The sequence below is a fragment of the Parasteatoda tepidariorum genome, chromosome 2 (assembly GCF_982258835.1).
Source record: "Parasteatoda tepidariorum strain Cologne lab strain chromosome 2, Ptep-v5.0, whole genome shotgun sequence".
In the NCBI taxonomy this organism is placed as follows: Eukaryota; Metazoa; Arthropoda; class Arachnida; order Araneae; family Theridiidae; genus Parasteatoda; species Parasteatoda tepidariorum.
The window spans coordinates 32,214,176-32,229,638 of record NC_141756.1 but is presented as its reverse complement, the minus strand read 5'-3'; the positions used below and the strand labels follow the sequence as shown (position 1 = coordinate 32,229,638).

Here is a 15,463-nt window from a genome sequence, read left to right as displayed (position 1 = left end):
ATTTTTCATTTTCTAACAGTTTTGTTTAAAAGGAAAAAAATCGTAAAAATCGCAATATACATAACCTGAGAATTGTAAACAATACTTGATTTCTTCTTAACCAGTAACATTTAACCAGTAAATATATGACTTAGGTTCGTGATAAATTACGTATGCATTATGTTCTTTGAACTGTTTTCATTGGAATCTTTAATTCAAAACTGAAGTTAAAAATTGTATTTTACAGATGGAGTCTGTAAAGAGAAGAGATCTGAAAGCTGGACACTCCAAACTTCAAAAACAGAATCGACTAAAAGAGCTGATTTAATAAACAATTTTTCTGAACCTCCTTCACTGCAGCGCATTGCAGTAGTGTCGATTGCAATTGGACTATGGACGACGCCTGATATAAGGAATGAAATGGCGTATTATTTCTTACATGCAGATATCGAAAATATAGAAAAGTTACAGAGAAGAATATTAGACAAACTGTCCAATAGCTCTTTGCCCTCATCGCTGAAGACCGAAATCTCATACGTTATTCGACCCATTATGTTGCAGTTGTGGAAAGCGCTTCGTAGTTATGGTAGACTGACAGGATATCAAGAAAATCTCAGGGAGTATTACATAAAACATGGTACAATTTATTGGACAGTTGAGGGGACAGTTGACATAGTGAAATCCCTTACGGAAATATTCGATAATGGAAGTTTAGATAGTGGCCATTTGTATAAGATAGCCTGCTCTCACTGTTTAGAGGAATATGTCAAAAATTTGTGGGAGAAAATTCCAGAAGAAGTGAGAAACCGATTTAGAATCGCTTCAGGTAATGATTGCGAGGATGATTTGATAATATATTGGACATGTGTCCTCGAGAATGATTTAGGGAGTTTTCTAACTAGACTCATTGATCCTGATAAAATATACGATGATAAGCTTAGTATTGATGTAAATATGATTGCTTATTCGATTCAAATTGGTAGCATAGTCGCCATTAAGTTTTTTTGGAAGAAATTGTCGGAGCAGGAGAAAAACGATCATTTGAGTAAGTGGCTTTTGCAAGCTACTCAACAATGTGTGGAATTCAAAAATGATTCAGCTTATCAGTATTCGTCAGAATTTTTTGATGTTTTATGTTTTTTATTATCTCATGTCAATCGTATAACTCAAATGACCGAATTTTTTCGGAATCATTCTCGCGTATTAGTGTTTTTGTTCGAAAGTTGGCCATATCAAAGAATATTCTTGTCCACTATTTTTGAACTATTGGATAATCTTCAAGAAGACATTTATTCACGTATAATGCGTAATATAAGTTCTAACATGAGTAAAAGTGGAAATGAAATGATGATTTTTAAAGAAATATGGAGTGCCAGTCCATTAAGACTAAGACGATCATTTCTGAAAAATAAATGTCTTTGCTACAAAGTGTTATTGCATTTGCTGCAATTAGAAAATCTAAACATGGCTGTTAGGATATTAAATTATGCTTCCGACGAAGAGATTAAACTATATATCTGCTTAATGTTTTTTCGGCCTGAATTTAGACGTGCTATTTATTCAAATAATCTCAATTCACTCCACATGTTATTATCAAAATCCACCTTGCCACCAGAATGTTATCCCTATAAGAGGAATGTTTTAGAGCAAAAAGAGCTTGATAGACTGATGAAATCGTGGTTTATTGGATATGGAGATTGGCATATTTGTGCTGAGTGGATATACGAGGGTAACATCCAAGCAGCTACATCTTTCTTCAGATGGGCTTATCAATCTGTGTCAATTGAAACATTAAAACATTTCTTAACTTAACATTGAAACTTATTATTTTTGTCCAACTATGAGCATGGGGACCAGTTTATGAATTGTTTTTTCCGAGACGAGAGAGGAAATTCAACAATTTAAAGCAGACTTTTTGCGAGAAAATGACAATAATTTTTTCAAGCAATTAATAGCAATGCTGTTCATTGTATCAAAAAGAGAAGGCGATGTGTTACGAAAATTTATAAACTACAACTTGTCTTCTATTAAAAACATTGCAGAATTTCGACTTATTTGCCGTAGTTGTATAGAGTATGCACTGAGTAAAGGTTTTTTTGAAAATGCCACCTTGCTTTTGAATGCATCTTTTGATAATATCATTGAAGTCAGGCCCGGACTGGGATCTAAAATCGGCCCGGGCATTTTGGAGACATCGGCCCTCTAACTCACATAAACACCGCGTGCACGAAGCGTACGCGGCTCCTAATGTATCATTCTTAGTCATTTTTTACTTATAAATTCTCATGAACGTAAGTTAATTTATCGAAGTAAGAAAGTAGATAAAAATTGCTTACTAATCCTTTATAGAATATATTTCAGTTTAAAATACATGGTTCTTATGAGGTAATAGGTTGATAAAATCAAAAAGAAGGTGAAAGATGAAGAGTAAATAAAAATATTTATTATACTACACATACATGAATGATTTATATAAAAAAATTTAAAAATAGATTTGATGCTTCTTCGAAAGTCACTAAATTAAAATTAAATTTAACTTTTGAAGAGGCTCTTTATTTTCTGCCACTTGATCGATTATGTCGTCGCTATCTAATTTCATTAATAGATCTTTTTCTATCTGCCATTACCATGACAGCATTCAAATTATCAGAAGATAAAGTACTCCTCATTCTATTTTTAATTATTTTTAATGATCTTTCACAAACCACCTGACTTTTTGACAATGCTAGTAAAAATTTTAATGCTAGACTAATTAAATTGTAAGAATTGGTCAATCAATTGAATCTCTGTTGTAACATCTTGTGGCAACAAATAACACAATTTTTGAACGCACTGCGTGTCTCACATTTTAGACTTACTTCTTCTGTTTCCAAAGAAAAGTCGTATTTCATTTGAATGATCTTCTGTGATTATTTTATTATCTCCTAAGTCTGAATTTTTCAGTTTTTCCCAATGTAAAGCTAAATTTCTTAGTTCAATCCGAAAACTTTCACCTATAGCTGTTTCGTCAAATTTTAGCAAGAGTTTGCTTAGCTCATTTAGTTCGCCAGATTGAAGCTTGTTAAGACGTTTTTCAGGAAAACGTTTCGGATCTAGATAGGAAAAATCGGCGTACAATTTTCCATTTGCCAGAAATCGGCGTTCCATTGACGCTACAACTGTGCTGAAAATAATGTTATGGACGTTTATCTTAAATGCAGTGGTTTCATCATCAAAAACTGTTTCATTCGACGCTGTCTCACCCGGCATCAATTTTCTTTTCTTCAATCTTTTTTATGGAAACTTTGTTTGAATTTCAGTTTCTTCAAGCTCCTTATTTGAGCAAATAATGAAATCATCTGTAACTTATTGTACAGTCAGCAAAAAAAAAAAGATATCACCCTGAATAACTTTTGTTCTAATGATCGGATTTTCATGATCTAAGTGTCGATCTTAATGGTTCCCGGGGGTGACCTCAAATATGCTAATTAATTAGTGCTAACTATTAATTAAGTTACGAAATCAGACACAAAAACGTACTTTCTCTGAATAAACATGTTTTTTTTTTTACATATTTGGATTTCTAAGCCTCAAAATATAGGGGGTAGCCGCAATCTGGGAAATATGGTCCCCATAGTTTGGTCAGGAGAGCGATCCAAAGTTCGTACCCGTTAATGTTAATTTCACTTTTTACGTTTTTAGTCATATTTTCAGAACTAATAAAGCAATTTGAAGAAAATTGCTCCCACTCATAAAACTCATTTACCCAAAGATAATTTCATGAAAAAAATAATTTTTAATAATTATTAATTATTTTTTATTATTTAATTAAATTGTGGATGAAAAAATTTTGAATTATAAGGTATGAATTTTTTTATACCATAATAATCTACATAGTTTTCAATAGAAAAATCTAAAGTTTCAACTGTTTTTATTGATTAGAAGCTGAAAAAAATTAAAATTAATTATTTTTGAAAAAATAATTTGGCGACACTAAAAAAATGATTAAATGGGGTGATTAATATTAAAATGTGATAAACTTGCGAGGAACTTGACTTCTCGCGCGTAGTGTAAAATTTCATTCATATTTTTTTCGCTAATAATCGTTTGCTAATCTTTTTATTTTTATTTCTTTCAAACTATAAAATACGATGTTTCTTTTTAGTCATTTAATAATTTATTTGTAATTTAGTAAAGAAATTATAAATAAAACATTTTGAATAAAAAACACTTCATTCAACGAATGTCTAGTTTTATAAAGGCGTGCTTCTGATAGAATATGATTATGCACCTGATTGTGCTTACTTAATGTGATTATTTTTTAATTTTCGATTTTCTTTTTCAATAACTGATACAATTTCAATAATATACATACGTATGCATAGATTTGGAATAATATATTTATCAATTTCTTGAATATATATTTTATAATTATTAATACGAATGCGTAGTCAACATTTTTAATCATCTTAAAACTTCGCCCGGTGGCTGAGCGGTAGCGCTTCGCGCTGTCGTTCCTCGGGCCGGGCAAGGCTGACTCAGCCTTTCATCCCTTCAGTGGGTCGATAAATAAGTACCAAGCATGATTGGGAACTAAACACTGGGGGTTCCGCGTTCGGCTGACCACCTGACCGGAACATCTGCTCCTGCACCCCAGAGCCCTAGGTCCAGAAAACTGAGATGGGCACAGTAGGCCTTGGCCCTCCATGGGCTGTCGTGCAGCTGAGTTTAGAGTAGAGTTTTTTAAAACTTCTTTACATCTTATATATCGCCTTAATCTTAAAATAAATTTGTAAATTACCTGTCTGTGCGTGTTTCGCAGAATTATTTTTCTAACTTTTTTATTGAATTTTAATGCAATTTTTTTTAAATTCTATTATGTATATTTTTTCCAATAATATAATAATCAATCGTTTAAGTACTTTAATTTATGTTTTTCTTTAAAATAAAATTACTTTTTAAATTATTGCTAAGTTCTTATTGAAAGAAAACTTAGAATTATTGCCAGCTATCTGAGAATTAAATCTTGTTAAGAAATTAAAAATATTCTACTGATCACACACAATATCATTCGAAGCAGAACAGCTGACTATTTACTAAAAATACTATTGTTTACGAAAAATGAAGATAAATTATTAATTTTTTTTTTTATTGCTTCTTATTTATTCGAGTAATGAAAAGTAAATGCGTATGTGCGCACAGGGGAAAAGTTTAACAGATTGTTTTGTTTTTTAAATGAACAAAAAACTATGGGTATGCAATTTTAATTAAACATTCAAAGAAAATCTTGTGCGCTAACCTTTTTAAGTTACCCTTTTGTCTTAAAAAGTTGAAAATATTTGCTTTAAAAGTTGTTTGTATGATTTCTCAACTTTTGCACAGTTCAAAAAAATATTGCTGTATCAGGAAAATGTTCGATATGCCTTGTTTTGTTAAACAACTACTAAAATAAAAAATTGTAAAAAGATTTGAAAAACGTGCTTTTTTTAGAATCATCATCTCAAAAATTGTTCTTTTACTCCATTTGACTTTCTTCTTCTTAAATAACTTATAATCATAGTTTTAACTCACGTTTTGAAGAAATTATGTATACAAATTTCTCCTAATATTTCGTAATAAAAAAACAAGAATATTAATGATTTATTTATACAGTGAAACCTGCCAAGTTGACCACACTTGTAAGTTTTACATCTGAATAAGTTGACCTCAATTATCAAGAACGGAAATTTTCCTACATAATAAAGAAGCAAAACCTTTGTAACTTGACCACCTGTCTATCTTGTATGTTGACCACTGAAATAAGTTAATTTTGTCTAGGAGTATTATGAAATTCTATTCTAAAACCCTCATAAGTTGACCAGAAAAAAAAAATTCAGAAAATTTTCTGTCATTTTGCAATGTATGTTAATATTTAACTTGTTCAGTGAAATAGTGTAAAAAGCTAATCTAAACCCTTTTGTGAGTTGACCATCTGGGGAAACTGTAGGGAGTCAGCTTTTGACCATTTCGTTCATTCATTCTTTGAAAACAGGTGTGTTAGTTGAAAAGTTGCTCTTCCAGTTGCAATAGTGAGCAAATAGGCTTATATGTGTAGTAATAACAGAATAAATTTTGAAGTGTTAAAATTTTGTTTTGTTAAAGTTTTCAATGTTCTCGTGTTCTGATATTTTAAGAAATTTTTTTTATTAAACACTTCACATGCATAACTAACAAAATAATTTTTTTTAAAAAAGTTAGTTAAATATTAAAATTATTTCTGTGTAACAAATTGAAGTTCGTTTAGGTTTAAACACATTTCTTGAGATATTCATTTGGCCATTTGCTAAATCAAATTTTTAAGTCAAGTAAAAAAAAAATTTAAATGTATAGCAACATGTAGGAAACGAAAAAGTAAACAATGTCCCACCCCTTCTATAAGTTGACCACTTGTCTACGTTGGCCACTAAAACAATGCACATGAAGTGGTCAACTAACACAAATTTTACTGTAATTGTTTCATTGAACCAGAGTAGTTAATTGTTTTCGTAATAATCGGCCTTACAACTATTTAACTTAGATTCTTTGGACTAGGCGTCACTTCATGCATGTCTTTCGAGATTGAAATTTCAAAGATAAAATGTAAAAATTACAAGAATGCGTAAGCTGGTTTCAACTAACAAAAAAAAAGGGACAAAATCGTTGGCAAAAGAAGTTATATCATGAAAAGAGTGTCAGAGTTGAAAAAGTATTGTAAAAACTGTAACAATTGTTACTCTTGTTTAATTAAGGGTATTATAAACCTAATTTTCTTTTAATCATGTTTTTTAAAGAACTAACGAAAGGAGTGTGTAAATAACATCAACTCGTAATTTTCTTCGTGTTTTTCTTGTTTTTATTTATATTTACAACTATTTAATTACTATAAAATTTTGCGATTATGCATCAGAATAGCTATCTTTTTTCAGGTCCACCTTTGCTTGATCACTTTTTTTTTCCTTTCCTGAGAAGCTCTTCATAAATTTATGATAACTTATGAAAATTTGGTTTTAATTCAAAACTGTCATACAAATTACATTAAAACAGCTTTAAAAAAATAAATAATGTCAGGCAAAAAGTCAAAGATTCTATAATCTTGGAGAATCAAAAATAATTTATTAATTTATTTAAATTTCCTTTTTAAAGGAGATTTAAAAAAAAAAAAAAAAAAAAAGCCCAGAAAGCAACGCGAAAAATTATGGTTGCTTAGCAACGAGAAGCACTATCTTTTCCCATCTTGTCATTCATTCAGTTTCTTTATGGTTGTTATAAATTATTTCCCCTTCTATGGCGAGGTAATTTGGCATATTTTTAAACCATCGCCAGATATATAAATCCTTATTGCGACCTAATTTACAACCCATTCTTTTCGAAATTTTGTCTACCCCCCCTATTTTAAGGGTCAGGATTCCAAATATGTAAAAAAAAATGCATGTTTATTCAGAGAAAGTACGTTTTTGTGTCTGATTTCGTAACTTAATTAATAGTTAGCACTAATTAATTAGCATATTTGAGGTCACCCCCAGGAACCATTAAGATTGACACTTAAATCGTGAAAATCCGATCATTAGAACAAAAGTTATTCAGGGTGATATCTTTTTTTTTTTTTGCGGACTGTACACCTTCAAAATCTCTCACTATTTTTTTTATGTTCTGAACACGTTTGTGATACCATTCCAAAAGCCTTTAAGATGTCTAAACCAGAGGTTTGCAAATATTGGGAGAGCGTTGTAGTTAATTCAAATATTCTTGAGAATATTTTGACGGTGATTACTGTTTCATATTTGCAAAATGATTCCAAAAATATTTCTGCCTTTGCACGGATATCTGGCTTGAAATTTGAATTTTGTTGTATAGTTTCTAAACTTGTAATCAATGTGACATATAACGGCTTAATAGTAAAATCTGAGTTTGAAAATTAACCAAACATTTTCTTTAATGCAGAATATTTGGACCACCAACGTGTTTCTTCAATAGTTGCGAGCCTTTTTTTTTATTTCCGTGCTCGTTACTTTGTTCCCAGATGTTCATGCGTTGGTATGATTCACGGAAAAATATTGCGACGCTATTTAGTAGGCTGAAAAACTATGCACTTTCAATTAGTGTCTTCGTGGTATCTCCTAAAATTAAATTTCAGACATGTGCATAACACCACGCATGAATTTGACCAAGGGACTCTTTGGAAAGCCATGAAGAAAATCCTTTATATTCACCTTACATATTTGCAGCCCAGTCAGTTGAATTACCGATGCACTTTGTTATATCTATATTACAAGACTTTAAAACTGAATCCACTAAAGAAAGCACATTCTGTCCAGTTGAAGATTTGCATACACTCTACAACAGCAAGAAGTCTCTCATATACACGATGTTTCATATATTTTTTAAATAGAAACCTATATCTTATTTGGCATCATTGAAGAGAGTTTTTGAAAAGAAATAACTTTTACTTAAAATATTTTTTAATATCTCCTACTATTTTCAAGATAATAGATAAGAAAAAATACATATTAAATAGATTTTGACATATTCACTAAAAAAAAATTTTTTTCGTCATAATGTCTTTTACCTTCATTAAAACACATTTGTGCTTTTCTTCCCATGTTTTATAAAAATTGAAGCGATTTTGATAATTTAAGTGAATTATTTTTCATAAAAATGATAAATTGAAGTAAATAATCAGAATTTTTTCGTATCTATTATCTTGAGAACAGTAAGAGATATAAAAAAAATTTCAAGTAAAAGTTGCTTCTTTTCGAAAACCCTCTCCAATGATGCCAAATAAAATATAGGTTTCCATTTAAAAAATCAAAACTGTGTTCAAATTCCGGTACTTCCGGAAATTAACAATATCACTATTGAATTCCTTGGGGTCGATTTAGTTATTAGATTTTTTTATTTCAAATCGATTATTTGCTCCATTCTCGAAAAAAATGGGTAGCACGCATGATCTGAATCACCCTGTATATTAAAACAATATTATTACCACATATATCATATATATGTTATTTAATATTATTATTATTTGCGCAATATTGTTTGAATTCATGCAATGTATAAAAAAAAATTTGTCGCTGCTGGCTCGGTACAATCGGCCCTCAGGCCAGACCGACCCACCGGGAATTTGCCCGGTCTGCCTACTGGCCAGTCCGGGCCTGATTGAAGTGAGGCTGTACAAAAACGAAATTATACTATCTGAGAAAAGAATTAAAAAGTTTCTGGTCTTAAATCAATCACTAACATATGTAGAGTGGAATCATGCGAAAGAAATTCTAATGTGGTCGTCACCTCTAACCCTAAATACAGTCACAAAAATAAAGTCACTAATTCTGGAGCAAAAGACTAGTCACTCTTTCCAAGATGAATTGAATCCACAGATTTCATCTCTCCTTCCAAACGAATGCAAATCAAATCATATTCTTTGTCAATTGACAAATCATGTTCGATGCGCAATCACTGTCAAACGATTAATTGTCTTATAATAAATAGGTGACTCCATTTTTTAGTGTTAGTTGTTTAATGTAAATGAAACAATATCCGCTATATATTATTTATAACAACTTCTATAATTAATTTAATTGTAACAACTTTATAATTTTTATTTTCATTATACCTGAAGAAATTAAAAATTTTCCGTGGTTTATTTTTCCTCACTATTCCCAAAAAACAGTCACTAGGAAGATATATATACACTGTCCCTGGCCAAATTATAAGATGCACTAAAATATTCTATTTAAAACTTAATTATCAGGTGATATTATACAGCTTTATTGTTTTTAAGCTGCTGAAACCGGTTTGCACTAGTTTACGTTCGTGTATCAATGGGTAATATAAATTCGATGATTGGAAAAATTAGATGGTATATAATATAAATATAGAATACTTATTATATCAGGTATTATATTAGAATATTGTAATAATTAGACAAAATTATTAGATATATTGTAGTTTTTTAATAATGACATGTTTTGCACGTGTTTATATGCTGTACTTTTATATTTGAACATACATGTAAAGGGTTTTTTCCAAGGTCATTTTTTATATACTTCCTACTTGTATTTATTTTTAACGCATAGCATTGCAATGCGTTTTACGTAATTAGATTAAACAAAACTCTTATTTAGTAGTTTTTCCTATCAAAATAAAGACTACCGCTATTCAATATGATCTGACACAATGCTGTTGCTCAAGGCGTTTCGTGATTTTTAAAATTTTGAACAATCAAGCCGCTTTCTCCTAGAGGACGTAAGAAATCTATTACAAAAATGTACAGTCCGCAAAAAAAAAAACGAATCACCCTGAATAACTTTCGTTCTAATGATCGGATTTTCACGAACTAAGTGTCAATCTTAATGGTTCCTGGGGGTGACCTCAAATATGCTAATTAATTAGTGCTAACTATTAATTAAGTTACGAAATCAGACACAAAAACGTACTTTCTCTGAATAAACATGCATTTTTTTTTACATATTTGGATTTCTTATCTTCAAAATATAGGGGGTAGCCGCAATCTGGGAAATGTGGTCCCCATAGTTTGGTCAGGAGAGCGATTCAAAGTTCGTACCCCTTAATGTTAATTTCGCTTTTTGCGTTTTCAGTCATATTTTCAAAACTAATGAAGCAATTCAAAAAAAATTTCACCCACTCATAAAACTCATTTACCCAAAGATAATTTCATGCAAAAAATAATTTTTAATAATTATTTATTATTTTTTATTATTTAATTAAAGTGAGGATGAAAAAATATTGAATTATAAGGTATGAATTTTTTTATACCATATTAATCTACATATTTTTCAATTGAAAAATCTAAAGTTTCAACTGTTTTTATTTATTAGAAGCTGAGAAAAATGAAAATTAATTATTTTTAAAAAAATAATTTGGCGACAATAAAGAAATAACTAATTGGGGCGATTAATATTAAAATGTGATAAACTTGGGAGGAACTTGACTTCGCGCGCGTAGCGTAAAATTTCATTCATATTTTTTTCGCTAATAATCGTTTGCTAATCTTTTTATTTTTATTTCTTTCACACTATAAAATACGATGTTTCTTTTTTAGTCATTTAATAATTTATTTGCAATTTAGTAAAGAATTTTGAATAAAAAACACTTTATTCAACAAATGTCTAGTTTTAAAAAAGCGTGCTTCTGATAGAATACACCAGATTGTGCTTATTTAATGTGATTATTTTTTATTTTTTTTATTTTGTTTTTCAATAACTGATACAATTTCAATAATATACATACGTATGCATAGATTTGGAATAATATATTTATCAATTTCTTGAATATATATTTTATAAATATTAATAAAAATACGTAGTCAACATTTTTAAACATCTCTCACAACATCGCAAATTTCTCAACATCTTATAGGGTAAACTAAACAATGAAGGAACACTTAAGCTTAGCTTGCCTTTAAAAAAAATTCATAAAAATTTAAAAATTTGTAATTTTAGCTAAATGATGGTTTCGACATATTTGTTATTAAATGCAAATTATGTAAAAAAAGTTAGATAACTTACATAATATTGTTTTAAGCTTTTGGTGGTTTAAATAATAAGTAGTAAGATGACCAAGTGAAGGAACAGTTCTTACCAGTGAATAAGCACTAAATTTTCCAGAGAATGAACACTTAATTTTGATAATGTTTGATGCTCGTTAGGAATCCATAGGCCGCACAAATGTCTAAAAACAAGATTTTTCTTGGAATTACGACATATAACCACAGTTAATGTGGAAAATTTTACTTTTTTTTCAGTCATGGAATGGAAAGTAAAATATGTTTTAATACATAATTTTAAAAAAATGTTTTTCATTTTTTTCTCACAGTTTAATAGTCCGTTCTAAATTATGAATGTTTATCATTGTGTAATCTGATGATGTTTTTATTATTATTATAATTCGATCATTTTTTTGTTTAATCTTTTCCTCATATTTTTCAAGCTTTTTTTAAAATCTTTTTAAGTATTTTTTTTCTCTTCGTCATGAGTAATTTATTTCTTTTTCTTTTGATTTAACCTTCCTCTTTTTTCCAAATTTTTGGCCAATGTAAATGTATCTTCGAAATTTCTTTTGATTTTCCAGTTCCATTTCAAGAATTCCTCACTGGATAATAAATGAGAAAAAGGAGTTTCGAAGTTTGAGTAAAACCCATCTCTCATTGACTTATATCTAGTAGTTACTTATGAAACCAATCGTTTTTGCAACTAACAATGCCTCAAGAGGATTTATCTCAAAATCGGTTTTCAAGATACTTTCATTATTAATGTTAGTTGTCTCAGCTTCAGAGCCAAAATTTGATTATACAATTGTTCTTTTTGAAATAAATTCTTCAATATTGAGAAAAGCGGAGGCTATTGGATATTTGGGAGATTAAACTTTTCTGTCAATGTTCCTTTAAAAATTTGCAACATAACTTGTGAGATTTCCTTCTCAAGCTTCTGAAGAAATAGTGCATCGTTACTCTCGAAGCATGTATTTTGTTGATAAGTTGTCTTGCTCATTAACTCTTGGTGTCTGTTTTGCATGCATTTGTTACAGTCAACGTTTCCTACCTCGAATGAAAAAATATCGCATTTCATAAAAGCATTTTAACTTCATCAGTTGATGCCTCAAAATCTTATTTAAAAATGGATGTAAAATTTTCTAGACATATTGTTTTACAATTCTTTTGTTTTCAAGATCTAACGAGATTTCTAAGAATTACGTGGAAAACTAAACCAGAAAATTTGTTTTGAGGAACAAAACTTGCTCAGTTTCAAATTGATATGAGATTCAGACCTATCCAGAAGAAGCAAAATTAGGAATTTGATTGCATTTTTAATTAGCCATGGGTAAAAACATTTGCAATATATTTGTAAAATGTTGCTGCGGTCATCGTTTCATTTCATGAATAGCTTTTTCCAATGAAATATGTAGCAGGGATTGATTCTGTAATATCTCTACGAATTCTTCTGTAAGGAAAAACTACCAATGGAGGTACTTTTTCTTTCCTAGGTACTTTAGAATATAAATCCTTATAATTTTTAAGGCCGCAGATTTTTCCCGTTTAAGGGCAGTATTCAACTCTTGTTTTATTCGCATTGTAAATGCAATCACTTTATAAAAGGATGCCAGGGCTACTTCCCTCCTAAAGATTCTCTGAAGTTCTTAAAACCAGTATTTCGAATATTATTCTCTAAGGGAAGTTTTGCCTTTTGAAATTATCTTTGCATTGCACTGAGTTATCGGTGGATGTCACCTTAAAAAAACTTCACCCATTTTTCACCTAGATAATTGTCTTTAAATGGATTTTTCCTACCAATTCCCGTTAGGACATTAAAGACGGCAATAGGATAATAATTTAGCTAATTATTGGCACAAAATCCTGCAAAGATTCCATTCAAGCTTTTATTATATTCAGTTGTTATATTTAGTTAATAAACATAGTTTATTAAGGAGTCTAAGGTATGATGTAATAACTAATCACTACATTTATAAAGATAAATAATAAATTAATTATTATTATAATTCTTTAAATAAATTTAGCAATTAAATTTGCATATTTAAATGAAATAGTTATAGGAACTATTCATACAACATTTAACTGAATTTTAGGAGTCCTCTATGTCGCTGAACTACTAATTATCCAAGTAATATCATATTTCACACATACTATTCATTCACTGGGAAATCTATTCTCAGTGAAGGAACATGCCTGTTCCTTCACTGGTTAGAAGTTGTTTTTTTTTTATTTTTAACATAATTTTGATTTATAATATGACAAAAGGTACAAGAAAACTAAAATTTTTCTTTTATTTTCATTAACTTGAAAAAATCCCAGTAAAGAAACACTTGTTTATACATTGGTTTTTCATCGTTCTGTAATCCAGTTAATAAACACCCCCTAATCTCAGTACTTGCTTATGTTATGATGCTTAAAATAAATGAAACGTAACTTCAATGACCATATTTTGAATTCTTTTTTTCACAATGAGAAAAAAAAGCATTATTATATGCAATTAATTGTAGTTTAAACGGATAACAACAAACACTGACCTTATAATTTTGTCAAAGAAACAAGGCGTTGAACAGATACTAACAAATTCAGAACTTTTTCCAGAGAAATCTCAAAGACCAGGTAACTAAATGCATTGTTAGATGACTTCCTATTGTTAGGTAGTAAGCTACTGTTACCAATCAATCTAAATTGAAACGTTTAAAATCTTATTTCTAAGAAATATCTATGAAATGCTCCTTCATTTGTTGGTTTACCCTATATCATCCTTATCTTAAAAGAAATTTCCGGAAGTGTATCGCAGAATTATTTTACCAACTATTTAATTAAATTTTAATATTTTAAAAATCTTATTCTTTACCATTTTACGTTTATTATTTCTTCATTAATATATTAATAAATTTTTTTATAACTTTAATTTAGATTTTTTTTAATTTAGGTTTCCTTTTTAAATTATAGTCAAGTTTTTTTTTAAAGAATTATTGTCTGCTAGCTAAGAATAAAACCTTGTTAAGAAATTAAAAACATTCAGCTGTTTAAAATTATTTAATGCAAAACAGCTGATTATTTACTTAGCATACTATTTTTTTTGAAAAAGAATATAAATTATTGATTGTCTTTTTTTTTGTTTCTCGTGACTTCAACTTAGATTATCTATAATAGTGTTGATGTTTTACAAGTCACTACAAAGAGGATAAAGATACCGAACAGCTATGGAATACGTAGCCAATTTTTTTAGTCTCTTAAAATATCTCAGTATCTTAAATGTCGTCCTACTATCTTGGTTGTGAAATTAAATTCTTAATTATCGGACCACGTGTGATTCACTAATTATTTCATTACATCTCTTACTCTTTATGATACCAAGTAGATTTTTTTTCTGATAATATACTAAACTATTTTGTTTAATTTTTTACTTTAGCATGATTTCCAAGATATTATTGTAGTATAATTTATTATCCGGAAAATGCCTTATTTTGTTAAAATACTAAAAATTGAAATTTGTAAGGATTCCCAAGCTGTGCCAATTTTAGAGTCATCTGATTTTTAAAGAAAGTGCTATAAAAAATACACAATTTCCGAACTTATTTTAATAAAAAAATTTTTTAAGAAAAACGTGGCAAGTAGGCTAACATACTTTTTACAGAAACTGTGAAAACTAATTTTTCCTATATTTCGTCAAAAGAGGATAAGAATGATATTGCTCCAAGGGACCTACTCAATAATTTTGCTATTTCCAGAATGAAATCTGTTTGATCGAAACATATTATTCCTTGAAAATTAAAACGAGGGAAAAATTAACTTTTATTATTTATCTAAGCTTACTCCATTTATTTAATGATAGCGGTATTAAGGTTAAGGATATGCGTTGGAAGCTCCGTTTATTATTATACTATAAATGCATTAAATCATGTAGCTTGAATAATTTATTTTAAGTAAATTATTTAATAATTTTAAGCAAATAAGGGTGCAAAATTAAACTCTATC

At 29.2% G+C, this 15,463-nt stretch overlaps 1 protein-coding gene across 4 annotated transcripts in view; it reads left to right on the top strand.

Annotated features, from left to right (window-relative positions):
• The window catches only part of LOC107443319 (uncharacterized), a 90,963-nt gene that overhangs the window by 36,837 nt on the left and 38,663 nt on the right, over positions 1–15,463 (top strand). For 2 of the 4 annotated variants that reach the window (XM_087157158.1, XM_087157163.1), the window contains one exon: positions 227–2,087. The exons of the other annotated variants lie outside the window; for them this stretch is intronic. In XM_087157158.1, coding sequence (XP_087013284.1) covers positions 227–1,791 — 1,565 coding nt within the window. In that variant the 3' untranslated portion in view covers positions 1,792–2,087. Of the gene's footprint in view, positions 1–226; positions 2,088–15,463 lie in introns of those variants that run through there. 4 annotated transcript variants of the gene reach the window in all.